Raw genomic sequence first — 24,602 nt, 5'->3', positions numbered from 1 at the left:
TCTCCTCATCCTCCTAAAGTATATAAATGGTTAGCTTATTTAAAGTATAATAAATACTTACATTGATTAAACTGATCATAACATCCGATGTCGTCCAGCGGTTAGGATATCTGGCTTTCACCCAGGAGACCCGGGTTCGATTCCCGGCATCGGAGCTTTTTGTTATCAGAAAAGACCGTAATTTTGCTATTTATATGGGCCTTACCGTTTTGATGGCCCATAACAACACTTTCATTTTGTACCAATATGGGCCATATACATTAACTGTATTTTTTTCTTATTTCTTTTTCGGAATATTTCTTGCTTTTTTTTCCCGTCAGATACAATACAATTCACGTGAAAATGCGAAAAAGAGTGTAAACAAAAAGATGACTAAATAAAGAAAAATATTAATTTCCAGAAAATTCAAAATTCAAAAACCACCGCTCCCAACGTTCACTTCCAATCTTAAGGTTACATTCATTGGCATCTCTTCGTTATAGAAGATATAAATACGGTCTTATCCTCCGATTTTATAAGCAAATCACAAAACATCTTGTTTTCTCTGTCACTATCTCTCTCTCCCAATCACTCACTCAAGCTCTCGCGAAGATGGATTTCCACAGCCTTCTCAGAAGAGACCTTCAATTTCTCTGCAAGAGGAACAAGATCCCAGCCAACATGACCAATCTCGCCATGGCCGATGCTCTCAAATCTCTTGAGATCGTAAGTTTCCTTCCACTTGCATCGTCATCTTCAAACGAAGATCGATTTCGTCAAATACTGTAGCTGATTCAATGTAATATGAACCGGAGCTGATTGAGATCGTGATCTGATCGTTTAGTTAGTCGGAATCGAATAGGAGCGAGAACTACTCTTAGATTTTCTCTCGATGATTCTAGATCTCAGTTTTTTTTTGTTTGTTCTGGATGATCGCTGCCTGATTTGATTGAGATCGTTCATGATCGGATCTAATAAGACTCATGCCTCAAAGTGATTGAGATTCTATGATAACAATGTGTATTCGCATCACTAATGATTCTTTGGGATTGATAGGTTGAAGGTCTTGATGAATACATGAACCAGAACGACGCCAATGTTCTTCAGTCTCCAGCCAGTGTAGCCAAGCTCCCGCAGAGTACTGTAACCAGAACAACTCGAAGGAAGACGGCGATGAAGGCTGAGCCTCAGTCATCATCACAGTTGGTGAACCGTTTGAAGAGCAAGTCTCTTGATGGAGAAATGGAACAAGAACAGAAGACTAACAATGTCAAGTTTGAAGCCAGTGTGGCGAAAACTCCTGCGGCACGGAGCACAAGAAAGGCTTCAGCGGCAGCTTCTTGTAAGAGTAAAGTTCAGGAGAGTAAGAAGGGTGAGTTGGTGCAGTCGGCTTACAGCACGAGGAGATCAACCAGGCTGTTGGAGAAATGTATGGCTGATTTGAGTTTGATGACTAAAGAAACAGAGCAAAAAGTATCTGCTCAGGAGAAGAATTTGGATGGTAAGATACAAAAGCCTTCTCTCTTATGATGCTTGTGCATTAGGTGAATTGGTTGGTCTATAATGCGTTTATGTGGTAATATGTAGGTTCAGAGGAGAGAAGTGAGGAAGCTGAAGTTGTCCCAGGAAGAGATTTAAGTGCTTCCATGGAGAAAGAATGGGAGAACAGTGACCAAGTGATTGAAGGTCTTGAGATATCTGTTGAAAACACTGAGACCATGGAAGTTATGACTGATGAAAAAGGTAATGCAAGCATTCATGTACAAAATAATGTTGTCTGTTATTCTCTTGTTTTGCATTTCTAAATTACATGGCTTTCTTTAGCAGAATCAGAGAAAAATTTAGTCCAAGAAGACAAACAAGAAGAAACATTGCAGACTAATGAAGCTATTTGTGAGGAAGGTGCAGAGAAGAAGGAAACTGACGAGGAGATTCTTGAGAATTGTGTTGATTTTGATGAGATTCCTGTCTTGGAACATGCCAACACCGAGACAAACAATGATAATAAAGGTATGCAACGAATAAAGTAAACTAACCATTTTTCTTGTTTACATATTATAATTCAAAATGTCTTCTCTTTCGCAGAGTTGAAGGACATTCAAGCTTTCGAGCCTGAGAAGGTCAACATTTTCCATGAAGAAACAGTTGTCGGCGAACCTGATGGTGATTCAGAAACTGAACCAGAAGAAGAAGATTCTGGTGTTGACTCAGACAACACTATCTCTGAAGCTGATTCAATCCAAGCCGGCCACCAAGAAACAGAAAAGGAGATTCAGGGGAATGATCCCTGTCTTGATCATTGTGTTGATCTTGGTGAGATTCCTGTCTTGGAACATGCCAACACCGAGACAAACAATGATAACAAAGGTATGCAACAACTAAAGAGCCGTAACCATTTCTCTAGTTTTACATATCATAAGCCAAAATGTCTTTTCTTTCGCAGAGTTGAAGGACATTCAAGCTTTCGAGCCTGAGAAAGTCAACATTTTCCATGAAGAAACAGTTGTTGACCAAGCTGATGGTGATTTAGAAACTGAACCAGTAGAAGAAGATTCTGGTGTTGTTGACTCAGACAGCACTATCTCTGAAGCTGATTCAAACCAAGCCAGCCACCAAGAAACAGAAAAGGAAATTCAGGGGAATGATTCAAAGAATGTGAAAATCAACACTTTTGATGAAGCTACAATGGTGGACCAAACTGAATCTGAAGAAGATGATTCTGGTGTTGACTCAGATGACACTATCTCTGAGGCTGATTCAAACCAAGCCGTACAGGGATCTGATATCGCTGAGGAAGAGATGATTCTATCTGAATCCGAAGGTTCTATAACTGCTCCATCTTCTCCTTTGCTTCTGTTGGAAGAGTCTGAAGTCAAAACAGCTCCACTATCTCCATTCGCAGCAGAATCAATCTCAGCTCAGTTTCCAAGACCAAACATGTCAGCAGCAACAACCCCATCGAAGAACTCGGCTATGAAGCTGGTCAGTGTCGACAACAATAACAAGGAGAACAACATGGAGATGATGGTGAGTGTTAGTGACAATGGAGAGATCAACGCTGAGGCTAAGAAGCAGAAGAAGAAGGTGGAGTTCGATGAAGAGAACTTGAAAGATGTTAGCATAAGGCAACTTGTGAAGCTGGTGAAGGAGCTTTCTATAAAGGGCAGTAACAACAGAACAGCATTGCAGATGTTGCCTGGTAATAATCAGATTACAGAGTAGTGTGGTGAAACGGTGATTCAACAATGCGTTTATCTTGTTGTTGATGTTATCTCAAACAGAAAAAAAATGAAAATCTATGTGTTTCGTTTGATGATGATAATTTTGGTTCGAACAAAATTTCAAATTAAGAATTTTTTTTTTCAAATTAAGAAACAAAATTGGTAAAGATCTTTGATCTTTTTTTTTATCAATATAAAAACAAAGTATAATTTTTTCTTGTGACCTGAGCTTCAGTCTCACTATTATCTATTATCACTTTCACTTATCTATATCAGTTTCAATAGATTTGGTCTCCGTAACTCACGATTCACTATGTATACTGAAGCTTGAGGAATGCATCAATACTGAACAATTTTACAAAACAAGATTCAGTTTTTTTTACATAGATATACTGTACAGTAAAAAAAACTGAATCTTGTTTTGTAAAATTGAATCTTACGGGTTACTGACCAATGAAAAATAAAGGGGCCCACTAACTATTACATAAATGATGTGTTTAGAATTACGTTTTTTGAATTGTTAAGAAAAATCGAATCTTTGTTTCTACTTTATGTACGTATGTGTTTGTGGATGGTAAAGGTCTTTCTTTTTGAATGTGGGTGTGGCTAATGAGCTTATTTTCTTGTTTTTTTGTAGCTCAAGTGTTGTGGTTCATGGCTTATGCTCTTCTTCTTTATATTTTCTTGTTTTTTTGTAGCTCAAGTGTTGTGGTTCATGGCTTATGCTCTTCTTCTTTAGAGTAGCTTTGGAACTTTTTTGCAGATTATATCTCCTTATAATCGATTTGAATCCTTGCTAAGTGAATGTAGATTGGCTGACATGGTTTCTGAGTTGTTGTATAATTGAATCTTGGTTTCTACTTTCTGTGCGTATTTGTGTGTTTTAGTGATAAAGGTCTTCTTTTTGAATGCGGGTGTGGCTAATGAGCTTACGTCATGGCCTATGTTTCTTCTTGAAGGTTTAGACGGAGAGACTTGATTTTTGTAGACAGGCTGAAGCCCAATTTCTTGGGAGATTTAATTATCATCGCTTCAATTATTTCTATAAAGGAAAATTCCATAAAAATAGCCAACTAAATATTTTTAAGCTTTTTAATACCCAAACTTTTTCACAACCCACTTTAATATTCCATCTAATTATTTTGTCCATTTTAATGCATGAACTTTCTAAACTGTGTCCATTTTATACCCAAACTTTTGTATTTAATCAAAAATATTAATAATTATTTTGTCCATTTTAATGCATGAACTTTCTAAACTGTGTCCATTTTATACCCAAATATGATAATATTTTAAATTTTTTATTAAATAACTCATCCTTTTAATATTATATAAAAGTGAAAAAAAACTTGTAATTTCTTAGACTTTGATTTATTATGTCATTTGGAAAAAATGAAATAATGGTAATAGAAAAAGCAAAATTTATTGATATTAAAGTATTAACTTCTTTTTGTTATTAATAACTTATGATATGTATTTTTATTTATTTTATATCTAAATTTTATTTTATGATATACTTTAAAATATTTTTAAATATTAGAAATTAGCATATCGATATAATGTAAAAAATGATATAGTTAATATTATTTTTAAAATTTTTTATGTATATATTCATATTCGATCGTTAAATAATACTATGTACGAAAAATGATATTCAAATTAAATGAAGAGTATAATTTTCAAAATAGAATTAATATTATTTACAAAAAAAAACTGGATAGTATCAATCATCATTAATATATGGAAAATTATGATTTTTAATTTAAATAAATAATATTAAAATTAAAATTAAATGTCAGTGACGTAACAATGTATTCTTTCAAAAAAATTAAAGGGTTCAAACTAATAAGAAGCTGGACGATATGGACTTAGGTCTTGGATCTTTGAAAAATAGTGGATATTGATATCGATAATAATAGGAAAGAAAGATGGAGAGAAAGTATAACTTTTATACATATATATATATAGGTTCCTTGTTTACATGGACGGATCTTTACTTGAAAGATGTATGTTAAATTCAATAAACTTTGTATACAAATACATACAAAAGCTATCAAGTTTTATGGTTTAAAAAGTTTAATAGTGTCATATCAATACTATTAAAACAGAATCAAATTTTATCTACTTACAAATAGTCTAGGTTGGACCATTATATTTAATTATATTTCTTATTATTTCTACTCATATCTAATTTAAGTGTTAAATATATATCATACCTAAAATTAAGGAACTAACTAACTAATCAATTATATTTTAGTTATTAATGTAATAAATAATTATATATATATATATCTATTCATTCATATATATACAACTATATATTAATCCAAATGCAAAAAAAAAAAACAAATTGTTCAAAACCCTCACAAAATACATAAAAATCAATACTATTAAAACAGAAGCAAATTTTATCTACTTACAAATAGTCTAGGTTGGACCATTATATTTAATTATATTTCTTATTATTTCTACTCATATCTAATTTAAGTGTTAAATATATATTATACCTAAAATTAAGGAACTAACTAACTAATCAATTATATTTTAGTTATTAATGTAATAAATAATTATATATATATATATATATCTATTCATTCATATATATACAACTATATATTAATCCAAATGCAAAAAAAAAAACAAATTGTTCAAAACCCTCACAAAATACATAAAAATATAATTCTTATAGTTGGAGTATTAATATATATATATATAAATATATATTATAAAATAAATATTAATAGTAATTATATGATGAAACATGTTACCATTGATAGTTTAATGACTATATTTTTTACGGGTTACTCAAAAAAACATGTAATCTATATATCAAATATAAACCAATTGAACAAATATATTAACACAAATATATCATAAAACATTACATTAACATAAATCGAAGCCAGAGAATAAGAGTCAATATTTTAATTTTTTTTATTTGAACACACAATATTTTAATTGTTTAAAAATATAATTATATCTATAAATTATAAAAATTAAGAACTAAATATAATAAAAATATATATCAAAATTAAAATAATAAATATTTACATTTTTAATGCGAATAATGAAATTAACTTTTAAATTTAAAATAAGTCATAGACAAAACATCAAAAAGTATCTAATAATATGTGAATAACAAAAGTAAACTAACTAAATAAACAATTATATTTTTTTTTGCAAACGTAAATCATTAATTTGTAATAGACGTATACACATTATTGATGCTCAAATCTATTTTATTTTTAGTATGCATCCGCTCAAATATTAATCCATTAACAAGATGAAATTTTAGTTGGACTAAAATTATATTAAAATTGAAATATCAATTTTATAATATATTCACTATTCATCTGAACGTTCATGAATATATATTACAATACTCTAAATATAATAATAAATCAAACCGGATTACATATTGGGTCATCTATCAGTTCAACCGATAAACAGATCTCGGGTTTTATCGGTTGTTACGGGTTTTATAGAATTTTTAAATAACAGTTTTTTTTAGAAAACTAAAATGGATTACATATGAACCACCGAATTTGGCAATTTAACTGCGGGTCGGGTCGAATTTCAAAACATTGAATATAATTTTGTAATATCTAAGTGTAGATACAATTAAAATACAAATTTATATCAAATAAATTTGGAATGTTTTAAAAATAATCCCGCGCTTTGAAAGCGCGGGTCAAAATCTAGTCTTATATATTAAAAGAGAAGTCACAACTTTGATTCATGTGTGATTTTTTAAAAAATGGACTTAATGGACCTATTCCTATAAAGTTATGTTACATTTAATATCTAATTCTATAATTTAAATTTTGGGTCTACAAGAAATTTTTATTGGGCTATCAATAATTAAATTTAAACAATAGATGATTCATTGGATTTATATATAGTATAAATAAAATAAATATAATTTAATATTGTAATATTATACCTCTATATGCTGAATATTTAAATATTTTTCGAAGTTAACTTTTAAAATTATAAAGATTTTTTTGTTAAATAACAAAAATCATATTATCTAACAATGATTAATCTTTAATACATTAAACCAATAAAAACAAATTTTAAACTATATAGTTTATTTTAAAAACTAAACAAAAAATAAATGTTTAATTATTTACTCGATAATATAAATCTTTGAAACGAAAATTTTAATTTCTTAAAAACTTTCTAAATTTGTGAAATATTACAATATCTTTGAATATAACAATAAAACAATATTTTACTAATCTTTATATATATAGTTATGATTTTAATAATGAAATAATAATCCGAAAATATATATATATAGAAGAAGAAGATACAAATACATGTGAAAGTATGAAACAATCTATTCAATGAAAAAAAATATACAGTAAGCTTATTATGTTTTAAAAATTGATAAACACATATATATTATAATATATACTAATCTTATATATTAAAACATAAGTCACAACTTTGATTCATGTATGATTTTTTAAAAAATTGACCCTCCCTAAAAATCAGTTATCATTCATTTATTACTAATAATATGGATTAATAATATCATTCCTAATATAACATCGACTCCTAAAAACCCGGATTGGTTAACAAACTCACCTTGATTCATGTGATATTTTTATTTGAATCATCATTTAAAATTTGTAGTAAATGTATTTCCTTAATGCTAATATATAATCTTTTAACTGCTGAAATCATAATATAATTTGATATCTTTTAATTTAAAATATAAATATAAATATTTAATTTTCTTAACAAATGTGTTGAAAAACGTTATAACAATATCTTAATTATCAAAAATTGTATATAAATATTTTCTCTAATTTTGTAATTAGTAATAAAATTAATGTTATTATACATTAATATATATATATTATTATATATTAATTTTATTATACAAATAATCAGTTATGTTTTATAAAATGAAAAACATTATATCAAATTTTACTATTTTATAGTTATATCTATCATTTTAAAATAAAAAATTGTATTTAACTAAATATGATAAAATTATTTTAAATTGATAAATTAATATATTTTATTTTGACAAACATTAAAAATTTATGCTAGAAATATTATATGTTGGTAGAACGGGTTAATATTAGTAAATTAGATAATTCATGTATAAAATTAACTTATCTTAAACTTTTATATATATATATAGTTATTATCTTAAATGAATAAACATAAAAAATACTGATAAAGGAAATCTAGCACTTTAAATTACGGATCAGGATCATAATAATTGAATAAAAAATAATTTTAAAATATGTATAATAAAAAATACCAAATATATGTGATGATTTGAAATAATCAATTAACTTACAGCATGAAAACTATCAAATTGTTATATTTAAGATAGTTATAAACATTTAAATATATAAGTAACTTTAAAAATATATTCTAATTATGTAATATATATATATATATATATATAAACACGAAATTGAAAACGCCTCCGCCTCTTTACCCGGCTTTCAGGATTTTTAGGGCTAGTACTCGGAGATTGCTCTTGAAGCCAAAAAATGGAGATGCAATCATCATCATCGCATCATGAAGCTCCCGACACTTCCTCCGTCCCTCCTCCTCCTCCTCCCAGTGACGGTGCTCCTCTCCAGGATCACGCCTTACTCCCCCAAAGCATCGAGCATCCGTACGTTTCTTTCTTTGCTCTCGTAATCATAGATTCCATCACTCTTGCTTGCTTGTGCTCTTGATTTCTCTCTACCAGTCTCCCTAAGTGTAGATATGCTAGTTCGTATAGTGTACTTGAGTTGTATATGAAGAAATGTTCCGTTTCGAATCGAATCGAATCGAATCGACGAGTAACCTCTACGTCTTCGATGTTAGGCTCCGGATCTAGGTTATCTGATTTACGCTTTATATATGCTGGTTGCAAGATGATGCCACAAGTTCTAGGTTTAGATCTGGTTTAAGCTTTGTATCGTGATCTTGTATGTATATTTAGGATGTTGCAAGAACATCACACTCAGGTTTATTATATTTGGTTCACCATTGGCTGCGTTGGTTGCAAGATGAGGAGGTCACGAGTTCTAGCTTCATACATCTTCATTATTTGTTATGATTCCATTGATGTCTCTGTGTTTGACCATCATAATTTCTTAGTGTTGGTGGTTCTCTTCCCAGATTTTTATTTTTATTCAGGTGTCAATTCACTAATTTCATATTATCTAGTTTCTTTGCTAAAACAGGTTGATATTGTTATTGCAGAGTGGCTGTGCAGGAAGCAGAAATGTCTGAGGAAGAAGTAAAGGGTACATTAGAAGCGGTAGCATCAACGGGAAAGTTCTGGTAAATGCCACTTTTTTTAATAACTGGCATCGTATCTTATCCTTACCGATTGTGTTTTGGTGTATATAGAGAGTTAAAAATGAGTTTATGAGTGGCTTTCTTTCTGACTAATTCTAGGTTTAAGGGTCTTGATACCTACATTATTGTTGACTACTATCTTACCTTGTAATACTTACTACAGGCAGGACTGGGAGAAACTGAAGGGAATGCTGTCGTGGTGGTTGAAGAAGGTATGTTCAGGTATACTAGCATTATGCTTAGAATAGATATTATCATTCTACAGTCATCCCGATGATTACTGTATCTCACTTTCTATATGGTGCGCTCTAAAGGTTCTGTCAGAATACCCTGAAGCAAAGATAACGGACGAACAACAAAAGGAAGCGCTAGGAGAAACGTATTCACAGCTCGTTAATCGATTGGATGAAGGTCAATATCTACTCATTTGTTAGTTTAGTTGCTTTGGTTGCAAAAAAAAAAGTATTGTAGATTAGCGTTTGGGCTTAATCTTCAAGGGTTACATATCTCGACTAGCTATAACTCCAATAATCCTCTTTTCTCGAAATTATCATCACTAAACGCTCTGCAAAGAATCAGTAAATTAACTTGTGTAAACGAAATGCTGGTTTGTAATCGTATGAAAACATATGCTGAGACTTGTGTCAGGGGATATACATTCCAGTTGTTAAAGCTGGTTCTTGTTGTTCTGACTTCTGACCCTTTCCAAATTTATATATGCTTTTACAACTCTGTCTGTTCTTTTTTTTTTTACACAGACCTTTGATTTGTTCTTGTCTTGTTTTGTAGCCCTTCTTAATTTCGACGAAGGTCCTCCATTTACTCTGCAGAGACTCTGTGAGGTAAGTAAATGTGGTTGCTCATCGTGATTTACTTCAGTGTAGGAGATATCACGTTCTTATTAACTCACCATGATTTAATAGAAAAAATCACTTGCGTGGTAGTGTAAATGAAAAAGAATCAGTCGACTGCACACCTTCATTCTGTTGTTCTACATCCTCATCGATTGCTAGACCAACTCATTTCCTTAAAATTCTATGGTATACCAGGATTGTTCTATGTTTAAAAGTTTCGTCTCGTCTTACTACACCAGCAGACCATACAATAGCCATTTGTAACTCTTGTAAAAGCTGTAATTGTCAACGTATGCTATACTAGTGTCATACTCCCTCTGTTTTTTAAAGATGAATGTTCTAGGATTTTCACACTTATTAAGAAACCATATTAAAACTTAGTTATTAATGCATAGTTTTTTGTAACTTTATATTTCTTATATTTTTAAACCAATAGAATTAAAAGAAATGTAATTAATATTTTTGAAACACACAATTTTTCATTATTAGTTGACAAAATATGCTTTGAAAACATGAAAAATATATCTTTTGGAAACAAAATATTTCTCTAGAACATCCATCTTTAAAAAACAGAGGGAGTATAAAACATCCTCTCTTATTTGTTATATAAGCTCATAACCAGAAAGCTTGTTGGTTTATTTGTGTTCAACAGATCCTTTTGGCTGCAAGGAGTATCTACCCAAAGCTCTCAAAGCTCGCTCTTGCTTTAGAAAAGGTAGTACATATATGAAATGATTGATTACCTTCGTGAATCCTGATGTTATACCTGCTGATGATATAAACATTTCTTTGTTGATTTTCTTGGACATTCTTTGCAGAATCTATTGGTTACTTCTATGCTATCCATCAGCACGGACCCACAATTAGAAACCACTGAGAATGCAAACGCAGCAACGGAAGACACAGGAACGGCTGCAGCAAATTGGGCACAAAATGGAATTGAAGCAGTGGGAGGGGACAAGGACGAGATAATGACAGAGGTAGAAGAAGCAGATGTTGATGACGCAATGACTATTGACATGGAAACTATCGATGAACCATCAGAGACAACGACGACTGCTAGTGAGAGTGAGAAGCCAAGTGAAACCAGTAAGTTTACGTCCTTCTATTCGTTTTATAATTTTCCTGGGCATGTACTTGTTTATCGTCTTCAAGTTTTTAATTTTCTTATCTTCTCTAGATGCTGCAGAACCATCATCGGATTCAATGGCTGCCGAGGAGGGAGATTCACGGTTGCCTTGAACCTGTATGCTTCGAGAGACGAGAGTTTGAACATGATCAGCTTTGAAAACTGACCTCGAATATAATGTTTGTTCTAAGAGGAGACATTCTTGGATCATCTTTCACTGTATTAGTTTTATGAAGGTTTCTGCTGTTTGTGTGTAGATTTCTGAATCATAAGGTTGATCGATTCTCAAATTTAAAGACGGAAAATATTTTGAAATGAAATTGCCTGTATGAATCCACCAAAAAATATATATATATATATATATATATATATATATATATATATTATGGTCTTTGATAGAACACAGAAAAGGCAAGAGAAGCTATATACAACGTACAAGTGACAAGTCCATAAGTGTTATTAAAGTAATGCCTCCAAAGAGGTTTGATCAGTTTCTCTTGGCCACTAACATCCCAAACCGTGATCATCACATTTTTGTACTCAACTTTCTCAACACTGAATCATGCGTAATAAGGTTCGAAACTGTCAGCAAACATGTTAGAAGCAACGAAAACGAGAATGTATATACTATATCAGAGGAACCAATAAGGCAATAATAACACACTAAATTTACGAGAAGTTCCAAGTGATTACGAACCACTAATTTTACCTACCGCAACAACATACTACTAGTTACGTACTCCTATTTATTTTTATGTTGTTTTATCATAGAGGGGTCATACCAAAACGCAGCAACATTTCATCGAGAAACTTAACATTATCTACGTACTCATTCTACCGACATTTCATTTCCGTTTTTGAAATGATATTTACTCTTTTAGTTTAAAATATTCGATTGATTACTTAAAGTAGTATACAAATCTCCTGTTATGAAAAATATTTGTACAAACGAAGAAACATGTCCCTTTTCAAAATCAATACACTACTCTTGTTCTTTCTTTCTCTTCCATAAAAAAGGCTGTCAGTTTATTCTCGTAGATATTCTTTAAAGAATAGCCGCTCCCTGTTCTAGCACGAAGTACGGTTGCCGGTTCAGTCTCATAACATTTTCCGAATTTGGATAATCCTTTTCAACGGGTATACTCTCCTTTCGGGGGGAAGGGGTTTAACCAATTTGAAATAACAAAATGTCAAATAAACTCTATATAATATGATATATTTTGTCACGTCAAACATAAGAAAGTTCAAAGAGAGAGTGTTACCAACCACCATCACAATACTTGCTCGGTGGTTCATCCTCAGCCATTCCATTCTCCTATTTATTACTAGCTTATCTCCCTATTGCCTTGTCTCCTTCATTGTACTTACCAATCACCATGGCCAACACCGACCAGCCATCCACCGACTTCTTCTGGAAGAAAAGGAGAGAAAATAAGAATTCGAAGAGAAGACCAGGCGACAGAAGGTTGATTTGGAGGAGATAATTTGAAAGAGATTCAAAGGATTTCAGGAACAAGTCTTCCCACCAGAATATTCATATATAAAAGAGCTGGTTATTGCTTTTTTATCTCTTTTGCAGACTTTTTTTCCTAGAGACTCTCACATAATTGAACCCATACACATGCTTTTTGTTCTGCTCATCCTGTCAGAGCAACTCCATTGATAGTTTCTATCTTAAGGTATCTAAAAGTGTATATATATATATATATATATATATATAAGAGTGTATGTAACTGCGGGGTTCAAAGATTTAGATACTTTGAATTACTTAAAACTTAAAACTCCACAATTACACACTTATATAATATATACATACATAAATGTACTTTTAGATATCCTAGACTAGAAAGTTAGAAACCCTCGATGGGTTGCTCTTACTCTAACTACACAAGTGAAACGAGAATTAAGATAGAGAGTACTCCAAGACAATTACTGAATGTCATAATATGAGATCTGTTACCTACAAAAAAAAAACATTTACTTATGTTTGTAACTACCAAACAAAAAACACGTGTATGCCACATTTTAATAGTATTACCGGCATCCCGTTATATCAAACAAAAGTATCATTACATACGCTTCCGGCCCAAATCATATCATATATTTCGAATTTAATTCAGCTTCCGACAAAATATGCAATTAGGGTTTGGGTCTCTAACGTAATCACACACATATATCATCATCTGATCATCAGAGCCTTTACGAGATATGTGAACCACGAATTTTACCTACCACTACGTACTCCTATTTATTTTATCATGGAGGGGGCCATACCAAACACAGTAACATTTCATCGAGAAACTCAACAATCAACATTAACTACGTACTATGAATGCTACTTATCCTACCACCGACATTTCATTTCCTTTTCTGAAATGATAATCATCTTTTTTGGTTTAAAGTATTCGATTTCCTACTAAAAATAGATAACAAATCTCCTGTTAAATGAAAATCTTATAATAGTTTTAACGAAAAATAATATGCACAAACGAAGAAACATGTCCTTTTACAAAATCATTACACTAACATGGAAATTAATATCTTGTTCTTTTGACCAATTTCGAAATAACAAACAAATGTCGAAAACTCTATCCAATATATAATATGATATATTTGTGTTACGTCAAACATATAAGAAAGTTCAACGAGAGAGAAAGAGAGAGAGTGTGTGTTACCATTACCAACCAACCACCATCACGAGCTTTATACTTGCTCGGTGGTTCATCCTCAGCCATTCCATTCTCCTATTTATCACTATCTCTCATCTCTCTCTCTCTCTTGTCTCCTTCATTGTACTCTCCCACCATGGCCAACACCGACCAGCCAACCACAGACTCACACGTAGCCGTCCTCGCTTTCCCCTTCGGCACTCACGCCGCTCCTCTCCTCTCCGTCACGCGCCGTCTCGCCTCCGCCTCTCCCTCAACACTCTTCTCCTTCTTCAACACCTCCCAATCCAACTCCTCGTTATTCCCCTCAGATCTCCCATCGAACATCCACGTCCACGACGTCGCCGACGGCGTCCCGGAGGGATACGTGTTCTCCGGGAGACCACAGGAAGCGATCGAGCTGTTTCTCGTAGCGGCGCCGGAGAGTTTCCGGGAAGCGATCGCGTCGGCGGAGAATGACGCCGGTAAGAAAGTGACGTGCATGCTGGCGGATGCGTTCTTCTGGTTCGCGTCGGATATGGCGGCGGAGATGAAGGCGACATGGGTTGCGTTTTGGACAGCCGGACCAAACTCGCTGTCTGTTCATCTTTACACAGATCTCATCAGACAATCCGTACGTGTGAATGGTAATAATTAAAAAAAATAAAACCAAACTACCACTTGTGTTTTTTTGTCGTTATCCATTTAAAAGAAAATTAGTTATTTAGTTAAAAAAAGGAATGGTTACTAAAATTGTGATTCTGAAGAATGTGCAGTGATTATATGTATATTTGTGGTAATGATTTTGATTGCTTTTTTACAAAAGTAGATGGGTGTATGGAGGAGACACTAGGGTTTATCTCAGGGATGGAGAAGATCAGAGTAAAAGACACACCGGAAGGAGTTGTGTTTGGGAACTTAGACTCTGTTTTCTCAGACACGTTGCATAAAATGGGTCTTGCTTTACCTCGTGCCGATGCGGTTTTCATCAATTCATTTGAAGAGTTAGATAATACACTGACGAATAACCTCAAGTCCGAGTTCAAAAGTTATCTGAATATTGGTCCTCTCGCGTTGTTATCATCTACATCTCAAGCGGATGCTCTAGTGGACGATCCTCACGGTTGCTTGGCTTGGATCAAGAAGCAGAGGACTGCTTCTGTAGCGTACATTAGCTTTGGTACAGTCATGACGCCGCCTCCCGGAGAGCTTGTGGCGATAGCGGAAGGGTTGGAGTCGAGCAAAGTGCCGTTTGTTTGGTCGCTTAAGGAGAAGAACATGGCTCAGTTACCAAAAGGGTTTTTGGAACGGACAAGGGAGCAAGGGATAGTGGTTCCATGGGCTCCGCAAGTTGAGCTGCTGAAACACGAAGCAACGGGTGTGTTTGTGACGCATTGTGGATGGAACTCCGTGTTGGAGAGTGTTTCCGGAGGTGTGCCGATGATTTGCAGGCCGTTTTTTGGGGATCAGAGACTCAACGGAAGAGCAGTTGAGGCTGTGTGGGGGATTGGAATGACGATTATCAATGGAGTCTTCACGAGAGATGGATTCGGGGAGTGTTTGGATCGAGTTTTGGTTCAAGATGATGGTAAGAAGATGAAGAGCAATGCCGAGAAGCTTAGAGAACAAGCTCACGAAGCCGTCTCTGAGAAAGGAAGCTCCGTTGAGAATTTCAAAGGATTGTTGGAAGCAGTTGTGACCACTTTAAATTAAAAACACATTTTGTATTAATGGTAAGAATAACAGAGTTAAAACATTGTCATGCACCTAAAACACGAATCGATTTAACAAAAACACTCAAAAAAGGTCAAACCATGTAACTAGAGAAGCGCCCTAAGTTTCAAATCAACATTAACCAAATTAATTAACCAAACAAGACACTAAAGTTACCCCAAAAAGATCTCTGTTTTCTTGGCTATTCCAATTCTCAAAGTCGAATTAGGAAGCAGAGATAAATACAGTCAGGGGAAACTAGTGTCATCTCCTCAACTCTTTCTTCACTGTGTCCAAAAAGCTTTCTTCTTCTTGTTTTGCTTTAGGAGTCTACCATCTCGTCTTGAATCTCATTAGGAGCAACAAGACCAGGAATCGAAAGCATCCTTTGACGCTCTTGCTCTCTCTGCGCAGCAGCTTCCTCGGCGTAGAGGTCTTTGTTATCCTGAAAGTTTATATTCAACAAAATTGACTCGAGTTATTTAAAGCAATTGAATGACTTGTTTCTTCAAAGAAAAGTTACTATACCTGAGCGGAGAATTCCTTGGATTGTACAAGGAAGTCACGAATGTTTTTCTTAAATTCAGAAGGGTCATTTCTTGACTCGTAAAGTCCATTCACAAACTGTGTGACCTGTATGATTATTGATATTCAAAATCAGACTTAAAGAAAGAAAAAGGAATCTTGAACAACATAAAACGAAAAGATGAAAGCAAATCTGGCAGATTTTAAGCTTTTACTTACCTCTGCTGCAGTCATGTTGGGGAAAGAAGAACTCAATAGCTTAATTGTGTATTCACGAACAAACGCAGCGTTGTTCGGATACGGGTACGGTACCGTTGCAGCATCCCACAAAGGTTCCGTCAAAGAACCGCTCTCAACCTGAAATTTATAATCAACAAATGTCCAAGCGTACAAAACCTAGTCATTCCCAGGACAACGATAAGATAAGATGGCAGAGGAAAGACGGTTTTACCAGGCAAAACAGATGCTGCAGCACCAACACATGCAGCTTGAAACCAGGCTTATGAAAGGTATCAGTCAAAACAGCAAATATTTCTTGCTCGATTTGTATAAAGTAAGAACGGAAGAATTGATTACAAAACGCAGATTGCTGTCACAATCAGAGATAAATGTTAGACCAAGAAATAATATAAGCCACAACCAAAGAGCTAAAACAAGGAATCAAACACCAAACCTGGAAGTTCTTCAGCATCTCAAGCAATAGATTAAGCCCAGTTTCAGCGATATTTCTCTCGGTATGTCTAAATGCCCAGATGATTGAATCCATCACTAGCTTCAGTTGCTGATGCAAATGACAAGACAGTAAGGAAGATATCCAAATGATGAATCAAGGCTTGAACTAAGGCGCATAAGCTCCTTAGATCCCACGAAGAAAAAATATATGCCAAACGTATTCACCAACCTGACTTGACAACTTTATCAAGGCAGGGAAGCAAAATGTAGCAATAGCACGGAGTAATGAGAAAAACTTGAGGCGGTGTTCTGGATAATCTTCGAAGTTCTTAGTTATCATCTGCAAAAGGATGGAAAATGGAAAGTTTCAATATAGTATACAAAGCATACATCACCTCCATTAAGGTTCCTCGTCTGTAGTGTGGGTAACAAAGAAACGGTCCATAAAATTTTATTACCTCCAACGTACACTGGAAAACAGCTTCAAATATGTTTGGCACGTCATCCAACATTGTCCCCTTGTACCTGAAAGAACAAATCATGCCAGCTTTAAGGAAAGTAAATTTCCAAATCAAATCTTGTAGCAATACTTTTGAATTTATGCACATATCATATGATACTTAGGAAGAAAACAATCCATAATTAAGCAGGTGGTACACATCCTTAATTACTAATAAGAGACATACTTGTTTATAATCGTTGCAAAAAGTGAAAGAACTTCTGATTCCCTAGCATCAGGCACATTCCTCGCGTAGTCACAGAGTACAGATTCCATCATTGGAGGCACAAACTGTTTCCCTATGTGTGATTGGTCTTCAGCTTTGTCTAAAAAGGTTTCAATCAGCTTAAGGGTTTCCCTCTTGACAGATCTGTACAGAAAAGCATTACAATATATAGTTACGCCAGTTTGTAAAACTATAGCATCAAGAACCGTCTGTATCTGATGAATACAACAAAACAAACCTTAAGAGTTTTACAAAAGATGTCTTGGAGGCATATGGTCCCCCACTAGTAATGCTGGTTGACACAAGCTCACTGTACATTCTGGTGCAGCCATGGAGAAAAATAAAATGAGCGCCCAACTAATATAATACAAGAAAGAGTACTATAACTAGTAAAAGCTAAAATAATGTATTTACCTGTACACATTCAACATATCCAAGAATATCAAGGAAATTTGGGATAAGAAGTACGTTCCTAGTGAAGTAGCAGCACTAGTGTTTGTCTGCATGAAGAAAAAAAACATGTTAATAGTTACACCTCGCAATAAATCATATATCTAAACACCAGTAAATGCACAAAGTCGATTATTAAGATGACATGATTTGACGTGATGATATAATAATGCATTATGAGATATAGGTAAGAAATCAGACCTGCAGGATATTAAGCACTGTGCGTATCACATCTGGATCCTTGAGGAATTCTACACTCTGGCGTGCTTGTCCTATGATTTCTGCCCATTTCTACATCATAACACAGAACATGTTTAGCCAACTACGTAAACAAAGGTTAAGACGCCACATGATTATTAAGATACCTGGTTTGGGAGTGCCATCAACCTCTGTAGATATTCATCTCTCTTCTGAGGATCTGATTCTGCTTGGATCATATTACCAACCTGGATACAGAGAACCCATGAAATCCCAAAAAAGAAATAGCTCTGCTGCCAAACTGGACACACGTCTGGAAAACTTACAGATTCATAAAATGAGTGAATTTGATGAGGCTCAAGATCTTGAACAGTTGTTGCAAGGCCAGACAGAAGTTCAGATACAAATGGTTCATGCTCTCCAACCTGGAAGCACAATGAACTATATAACTAGGCGCCCATTCAGAAGACAATGGAAGGATAAGAAAGGTGAACTGAACATAGCGATACAAACCTGGACAATAACAAATTTACGCTTGCACTTCTGCACTATTTTCAGGAATGTATCACAGGCCATGTCCTGAAAGGTTAGGCATCTTTAATCAGAAAGCTGCAAATTATATGGAAGAACGCTTGGAACATAAAAGAATCGGATGCTAGCTTTGAACAGATGAGCATTCATTTCCCACCAATATGATAATAATCGAGAACTTATATGAATCTTAATCCCGGACTCTTAACAGCGAATACCGTTTCTTTTTATGTGAATTTACACTTAGGATAACTGTATCTCAGAACATTAAAAGTTTGGAAGACTACCTGAACACCAGGATGTGTCTCGTGCATGAATTCAAACAGCTTATTCACAACTGTCTTCAAAAACTTCCAATGGGCCCTTAAGAACCTCGGATACTGGCCAACGACATACCTTAACAATGTCAAAGCACAACAGAGAGACCATATGTTTCAGTTAAGTATGCATAAATCTGGTGCATTATTGAGAAATATTGGATATACAACATCCTTAGGAATAAATTCAGCAGAATATGAAGGACCAAACTTACATAATGTTGCTAGCAATGACAGCTTTATTGTCTTTTCCCTTGGTAATCTCACATAAATTCAACAAATCACGAATAACCATCACCAAAAATCTATTTTCCTGGAAAAAAGGAAAAGAAAACACGGAGCTCACAGAATTAACACGGTTGAAATGAACAGTCAATCCCAGAACATAGTAAGAAGCAAAGAAGCAGATACTGATAAATCATGAGAAGTATCATGAAATGCCTGAGGCTAACAAGAAAGGAACTGTATCAACAAGAACTTCCCTTTAACAGGAATTAGGCTAAGCGCTAACAAGAAATTTACCTGATCTTCTGCCATAGATCCAGAAATAGACCCAATAGCCCAGCACAATGTATTCAAATTGTTCCATGCCCATTCCTCCCCGCTTAATTGTTTGTTTAGCTTCTTCAACATCTTTTAAAGAGACAATCAGAAGTTCACGTCAGCAAAATAGCATTAAATCAACTAAAGACAACTACCAGAGAAACTAAAACCTAATAACACGTCCACTAAAAAGAAAATTTCACAAATCAATAAGCATTAGATCATACACATCCCAGATATTAATCTTCAATATATTTCACAAATCAATAAGCAGAGACCAGTATCATCATGGTTATACCGTACCTGCTTCTCAGTGTCATCGTGATCAAGGTGTGACAGGTAGATTAATGTCTCCCGCATTATCTGCAATTTAGTATGAGTTAGAAAATTTCTCTGAATTCAAGGCACTGCTGGTATATGTCTAACCTAGCTGAAGAGAAGTAACATGAACTGGGCAAGAAACTAGTACCTTGTACTGAACAAGAACATCATTGTCCTTCATAGTTTCACGGACGATGTTCCCATTTTCATCTTCAACAATAAGCACTTCTTCAGGCTTCGCCATACGGCTAATCATTAACCCTCTTAGCTTGGACATAGGGTTCGAGTAAAGTTGACGCCGCTGCATGACTTGCGAACCAAGGCCATCAACCATACCAGGAATGAAAGACATCTAGGAATATGCAAGTTAACGTCTAAAGTTAGTAACCAAAATAAAAGCAATGAAAGTTTAACTAATACAATATACACAAGTAGTATCAACCTTATGCAAGAATTAAAAAAATGATCCGTTAGTCAAGGAATCCATCCTACCTGTAATCCCATCAGATTTGCATTTGCTGCAGGGTTATCCGAATTATGATGTGCATCAAACAGCTCCAGAACCAATGAGTTCCAGTAGTCTAAACAAACCTACTCCACACGCAAGCAGAAAACGTCATTTTTCAGATGGCGGATAAAGAGCATAAGAGTATTGTAAGGGGAAAACGCGATATACAACTGTATTAATAGCAATAATACTGGTAACCACAATTTACATACCTTAAAAACTTCAGTGTCATCAACATATGATATATTGATGAGATATTCGAGACCCGTAAGTAATAAGGCGACAATATCTGGAGCTGATTCCAGGACTCGTATATGAAACTGCATATAAAATGCAGAGATACAAAACAATTAAGAAATAGATGTGGAGTGCTTTTAAAACACAGACCGTGAACAAAATTTCAGTAACTCAGCAAAGTATAAGATTTACCTTGAAAAACGAAGTAAAAAATAGTGCCAGGTTCTGGATAAATGCCTAAAGGTGACATAAGACGCACAGAATCATAACCTTGGTAAGTTATTCAAATCAACGGGCTGCATCGAAACAAAGTGCAGAGAAAATACTTACTTGTTCTTCATCACTTCCGTTTGAATATGCCTCTGGGATATTTGTACTCGGTGGGAGAATTGTCTGCAAAAATGAGAACAAGTGTAGAGCATCAGGCAAGAAGCCAATAAAAGCATGAATAGATCTAATTAATACATTTAATGACTAGAAATGAAACTAGAAGAGTCGGAATGTCAACGAGCAAAAAGATGATAATACAAGAAGATAACTAATATACCTGCAGCTGCCCTATGAATACGGTGTACATCTTGACATATTGGATATTGTAGAAGTCTCCGAAATTGAGAGCTGCAACCTGGCAGAAAAAATTCAAGCCAATAAAAATTCAGTAACACATTCAACTGGCAATAAGAAAGCTGTACACAAAATTGAAATACCTCAGTTAGACATTGAAGTGTGAGATTTCTATATGCTGGCACAGGAAAGAATCTAAGGAGGGTCTCAAGCTGTAAACAAGCGAAACAGAGATCAGAACAACATAAATACGAGGCCAATTAACATCGATCTCAATCTTATTTTAAGTGTATTGACATCAAAGTCCCTCTTATCTTGAGTATATTACCAAAGGAGACTCAAAAATATAGCCCAACGGAATCCAAGATAGATAGGCATGCAACGCAGACAGTGTTGAACGTATAAGATCCTGTCTTTGAGATGCTGAGAGGACATATAGGCATAACTCGTGAATGAGTTTAAACTCGCTGCACAAAGAAAAAGCACAAAGAGGTAAATAATAGATACGAGATTACTTAGCCAACATGTACAATATAAAGATTTAGTATTTCACAAACTAAATATAAGATTTTCAGAAAGTTTAACATGCCTGTTTAGAGATTGTTTCAGCTCTTTAATCTTCTGCTGAGTCATTTCTCCTCTTGAGAAATCAAAAACCTCTTCGCTTAGGAGCTAACAGAGGAAGGAAGAGATGTTATTGCTTCAAGTGATAACTGATAACAGAATCATGTAAATATTCTTACTTTCAAAATGATCATGCAATTTTCGCAGATGGTTTCGCTAGTTTTAGCAGCGGCAACTAGATCGGGAATGAAGCTTGTCCACTTTGCCGGCCAATCATGCTTCACTATCTGTGCAATATCAGAATATATGTTATGCCGGAAGATCAACAGGGTGGAATGAACTGTGTTGAAACCAAATCCATAAACATTAGTACAAAAACCAAATAGACTAACTGCAACTAAGTAAATGCATTGCATATTATCAGGCAGTGCTGCAGATACCTGAACCAAGATAACGTTTAGTTTGTTGACATAGAGCCTTTCCGATCTGAAAGACGCTTCATTACCCGAGAGCTGCAAGGAAACATCATTAACAAAGGAGTTACCATAAGTCCCCAATTATATACAGAGAACAACACAACGCATCCAAAAAGTATATACCTGTACAATGACCTCCGAGATGTAATTTTTCATTCCATCCCGTTGTTCAACAGGCAGCGCATTCCATCTATACTTAATAACACCTTCTAGAACCTGGCAAGCGGATCACAAAAGGGTATTCGTTTGTTAAGTACTACAACGAACAGTTCTAATTGACACTTGGATAAGAACGGAACCACTTCAGGAAGCATTATTAGTGATTAATAAGAGCAAATAAAATATGCCAAACATTTAACAAGCCATAACCATTCTAAATAAGCATATGCACTACACCAAAATCTCTCTAAAAGAAACGAGACAACAACTAGGTTAATGCATAACAGTCATTGATCCAGGTCTAAAGTCTAAACACAAATATTCAGAGAGCTAATTTCATATCCGATGAGAGTATGCGTATAGTCAACAGATGCAAGAGCCTCACAACTAGATTGTTAGCAGTTTTATTTGTTTCGAACAACATTGCATGCATTACATCATTTTAGCATTATGCCAAGGATGTATCAGCAGATGAACAAGAAACAATTAATGAAAAAGATAGCATACAAGAATGGTAGAAACTAACCTGAAGGGCAAAGAACTTGGTGTCCATGCTCTTTGTGTTCTGTAGAATGTGAACAACCTGAAGCCACATATCCGGATTCGATTGCAAATCCCGCAGAATCTGATCCGCAGCAGCTCTCTGCACATAGTTTGAGGAGCAATGTCTCGATTAATTCAAAATTAACAACTCAAACGCACCCTAATAGATTGAAGCCACACTCCTAAAACGATGAAATCGACTCGAATTAGGTTCCCAAACGTATTCATCACACTGCTAAAACCCTAACAGCGACCTAATCCTAAACCCTACTCATTTAAGCCAATCGATGCTAGAACTCGGGCGAAACGATGAAGCCAGAGAAATTGAAACAACCTCCTCCTTAGATCCGGTGACGAAGAAGGCTGCGACGGTGGCATCGAGCACGCCGACGTCAATCGGCTGGCTCAAGTCTCTAAGCTTCTCGGCCGCCATGTCGAAGTCGCGGTGGAATGTGTTCCGGAGCTCTCCGATAGGTTATTGACAGTGAAGGAGACGGAAACCCTAGGAGAGAGAGAGGAAGGAGACGAGAATCTAGAGAGAGAAGTTGGGATTGTTTAACAGTGCGAAAAGGAAGGAAGGAAGTATATAAAGAGAGAGAGAGGAGACAGCTTAGAATTGACGCAGGGGACGGGGAGAAAAGGAGCGACTTTGAATTTTTGGTTTCATCTTCTTTTCTAACCTCTAATTAATTAATTATTTATTAATTATTGGGATTCCTCTCTTAAACTAATTTATTAGTTTCGTAATTAATTTGAATTTGAAACATACTTCTCAGACCACTTGTTTAAGACGTTCTCTTGATGATGGACACAAGTTTTCTTAGGTCATGACTGGTTTTTCAGCTAGATCCGTAAACGCAGTTTTCACAGTTTGTATCGGTTGTTGATGTTTTGAAACAATCAATAAAAATGTTATAACTATGAACCTTTTAAATTCAAAAGCTGAGATATGATTGCTAACTCTACCGACTGGTCGGCCTTTGTCTCTAAATTAGTTTCATTTTTACTTCTACGAGCGGTTTCTTAAAGTTTAGCATCGCTTGTATATTCAAAACCCAGAACTCTTTCGCTAAGGAGACAAGATGTAACAGTGTTTTTTTTTCTCATAGATCAGACCTAGCTGGACAGGACATCTCTTTATAATGATTTATTTAAGCTCGCTTACTATTTAAACTTAAAAAATGGGTGCCAACAAAAAAAACTACGGATCGTTAACAAGTTTTTATTTATATTTAATGAGATTTAATATTGTAGTATAATCATTATGTTATGATTAAGGTCAATTCATTTATTAATAATCAATTAGTTTTAAATTAGAACCTTCCATTATAAAGACCAAGTCATCTTTTTGGGTTCTTAATGGTTGGATGCTAGTGGTCATTGTTAATCAATGGGAACAAG

General features: G+C 34.5%; 4 protein-coding genes and 1 non-coding gene across 8 annotated transcripts; 4 read left to right on the top strand and 1 right to left on the bottom strand.

The window, feature by feature from the left end:
• Positions 1-83: 83 nt before the first annotated feature.
• TRNAE-UUC lies at positions 84-155 on the top strand. Its single transcript has one exon. It is a non-coding gene; the product is annotated as a tRNA-Glu (tRNA).
• A 253-nt stretch (positions 156-408) lies between these two features.
• Positions 409-3,423, top strand: LOC106354430. 2 transcript variants are annotated; one of them, XM_013794356.3, is made up of 6 exons: positions 409-705; positions 1,036-1,480; positions 1,567-1,722; positions 1,804-1,989; positions 2,065-2,346; positions 2,423-3,423. In XM_013794356.3, the coding sequence occupies exons 1-6, from the start codon at positions 592-594 to the stop codon at positions 3,199-3,201; spliced, it is 1,962 nt and encodes a 653-aa protein (XP_013649810.2). In that variant the 5' UTR covers positions 409-591; the 3' UTR covers positions 3,202-3,423. The 2 variants fall into 2 exon arrangements, with proteins under 2 accessions (XP_013649810.2, XP_013649811.2); XM_013794357.3 differs by having other exon boundaries at positions 416-705; positions 1,807-1,989.
• Positions 3,424-8,635: 5,212 nt separating this feature from the next.
• Positions 8,636-11,827, top strand: LOC106354434 (serine/threonine-protein phosphatase 4 regulatory subunit 2-like). The gene is made up of 8 exons (XM_013794363.3): positions 8,636-8,847; positions 9,426-9,506; positions 9,688-9,736; positions 9,839-9,935; positions 10,314-10,366; positions 11,031-11,093; positions 11,197-11,467; positions 11,559-11,827. Exons 1-8 carry the CDS (start codon positions 8,720-8,722, stop codon positions 11,618-11,620), a joined length of 804 nt encoding a protein of 267 aa, XP_013649817.2. The 5' UTR covers positions 8,636-8,719; the 3' UTR covers positions 11,621-11,827.
• A 2,305-nt stretch (positions 11,828-14,132) lies between these two features.
• LOC106354433 (flavonol 3-O-glucosyltransferase-like) lies at positions 14,133-15,928 on the top strand. 3 transcript variants are annotated; one of them, XM_013794362.3, is made up of 2 exons: positions 14,133-14,802; positions 14,985-15,928. In XM_013794362.3, the coding sequence occupies exons 1-2, from the start codon at positions 14,313-14,315 to the stop codon at positions 15,866-15,868; spliced, it is 1,374 nt and encodes a 457-aa protein (XP_013649816.2). In that variant the 5' UTR covers positions 14,133-14,312; the 3' UTR covers positions 15,869-15,928. The 3 variants fall into 3 exon arrangements, with proteins under 3 accessions (XP_013649816.2, XP_048602381.1, XP_048602380.1); XM_048746424.1 differs by having other exon boundaries at positions 14,141-14,802; positions 14,982-15,928; XM_048746423.1 differs by having other exon boundaries at positions 14,142-14,802; positions 14,979-15,928.
• Positions 15,865-23,842, bottom strand: LOC125581291 (protein EXPORTIN 1A). Its single transcript, XM_048746422.1, has 32 exons — positions 23,536-23,842; positions 23,185-23,301; positions 22,623-22,715; positions 22,464-22,535; positions 22,203-22,310; positions 22,049-22,131; positions 21,788-21,926; positions 21,603-21,671; positions 21,443-21,520; positions 21,226-21,288; positions 21,088-21,132; positions 20,871-20,978; positions 20,643-20,741; positions 20,299-20,502; positions 20,133-20,192; positions 19,809-19,919; positions 19,502-19,599; positions 19,257-19,365; positions 18,952-19,017; positions 18,765-18,863; positions 18,606-18,686; positions 18,442-18,531; positions 18,205-18,290; positions 18,029-18,109; positions 17,752-17,934; positions 17,524-17,590; positions 17,295-17,405; positions 17,067-17,174; positions 16,845-16,982; positions 16,613-16,750; positions 16,397-16,501; positions 15,865-16,313 (listed from the first exon to the last, which is right to left on the bottom strand). The coding sequence occupies exons 1-32, from the start codon at positions 23,632-23,634 to the stop codon at positions 16,191-16,193; spliced, it is 3,231 nt and encodes a 1,076-aa protein (XP_048602379.1). The 5' UTR covers positions 23,635-23,842; the 3' UTR covers positions 15,865-16,190.
• Between the last annotated feature and the right edge of the window lie 760 nt (positions 23,843-24,602).

This window comes from Brassica napus, chromosome C2 (assembly GCF_020379485.1).
Source record: "Brassica napus cultivar Da-Ae chromosome C2, Da-Ae, whole genome shotgun sequence".
Classification (NCBI taxonomy): Eukaryota; Viridiplantae; Streptophyta; class Magnoliopsida; order Brassicales; family Brassicaceae; genus Brassica; species Brassica napus.
The sequence above is the reverse complement of the archived record's forward strand: the minus strand, read 5'-3'. Positions and strand labels throughout refer to the sequence as shown.

What these genes read in the sequence shown, in the direction of transcription:
- LOC106354430 (XM_013794356.3), top strand. Translation starts at nt 592, where the DNA reads ATGGATTTCCACAGCCTTCTCAGAAGAGACCTTCAATTTCTCTGCAAG. An exon ending in CTCTCAAATCTCTTGAGATC is followed by an intron (nt 706 to 1,035) that starts GTAAGTTTCCTT and finishes TGGGATTGATAG; the next exon opens with GTTGAAGGTCTTGATGAATA. An exon ending in TCAGGAGAAGAATTTGGATG is followed by an intron (nt 1,481 to 1,566) that starts GTAAGATACAAA and finishes GGTAATATGTAG; the next exon opens with GTTCAGAGGAGAGAAGTGAG.
- LOC106354434 (XM_013794363.3), top strand. Translation starts at nt 8,720, where the DNA reads ATGGAGATGCAATCATCATCATCGCATCATGAAGCTCCCGACACTTCC. An exon ending in GCATCAACGGGAAAGTTCTG is followed by an intron (nt 9,507 to 9,687) that starts GTAAATGCCACT and finishes TACTTACTACAG; the next exon opens with GCAGGACTGGGAGAAACTGA. An exon ending in CGTTAATCGATTGGATGAAG is followed by an intron (nt 9,936 to 10,313) that starts GTCAATATCTAC and finishes CTTGTTTTGTAG; the next exon opens with CCCTTCTTAATTTCGACGAA.
- LOC106354433 (XM_048746423.1), top strand. Translation starts at nt 14,313, where the DNA reads ATGGCCAACACCGACCAGCCAACCACAGACTCACACGTAGCCGTCCTC. An exon ending in ACAATCCGTACGTGTGAATG is followed by an intron (nt 14,803 to 14,978) that starts GTAATAATTAAA and finishes GCTTTTTTACAA; the next exon opens with AAGTAGATGGGTGTATGGAG.
- LOC125581291 (XM_048746422.1), bottom strand. Translation starts at nt 23,634, where the DNA reads ATGGCGGCCGAGAAGCTTAGAGACTTGAGCCAGCCGATTGACGTCGGC. An exon ending in TTCACTCATTTTATGAATCT is followed by an intron (nt 18,687 to 18,764) that starts GTAAGTTTTCCA and finishes CTCTGTATCCAG; the next exon opens with GTTGGTAATATGATCCAAGC. An exon ending in TGATGGCACTCCCAAACCAG is followed by an intron (nt 18,532 to 18,605) that starts GTATCTTAATAA and finishes GTTATGATGTAG; the next exon opens with AAATGGGCAGAAATCATAGG.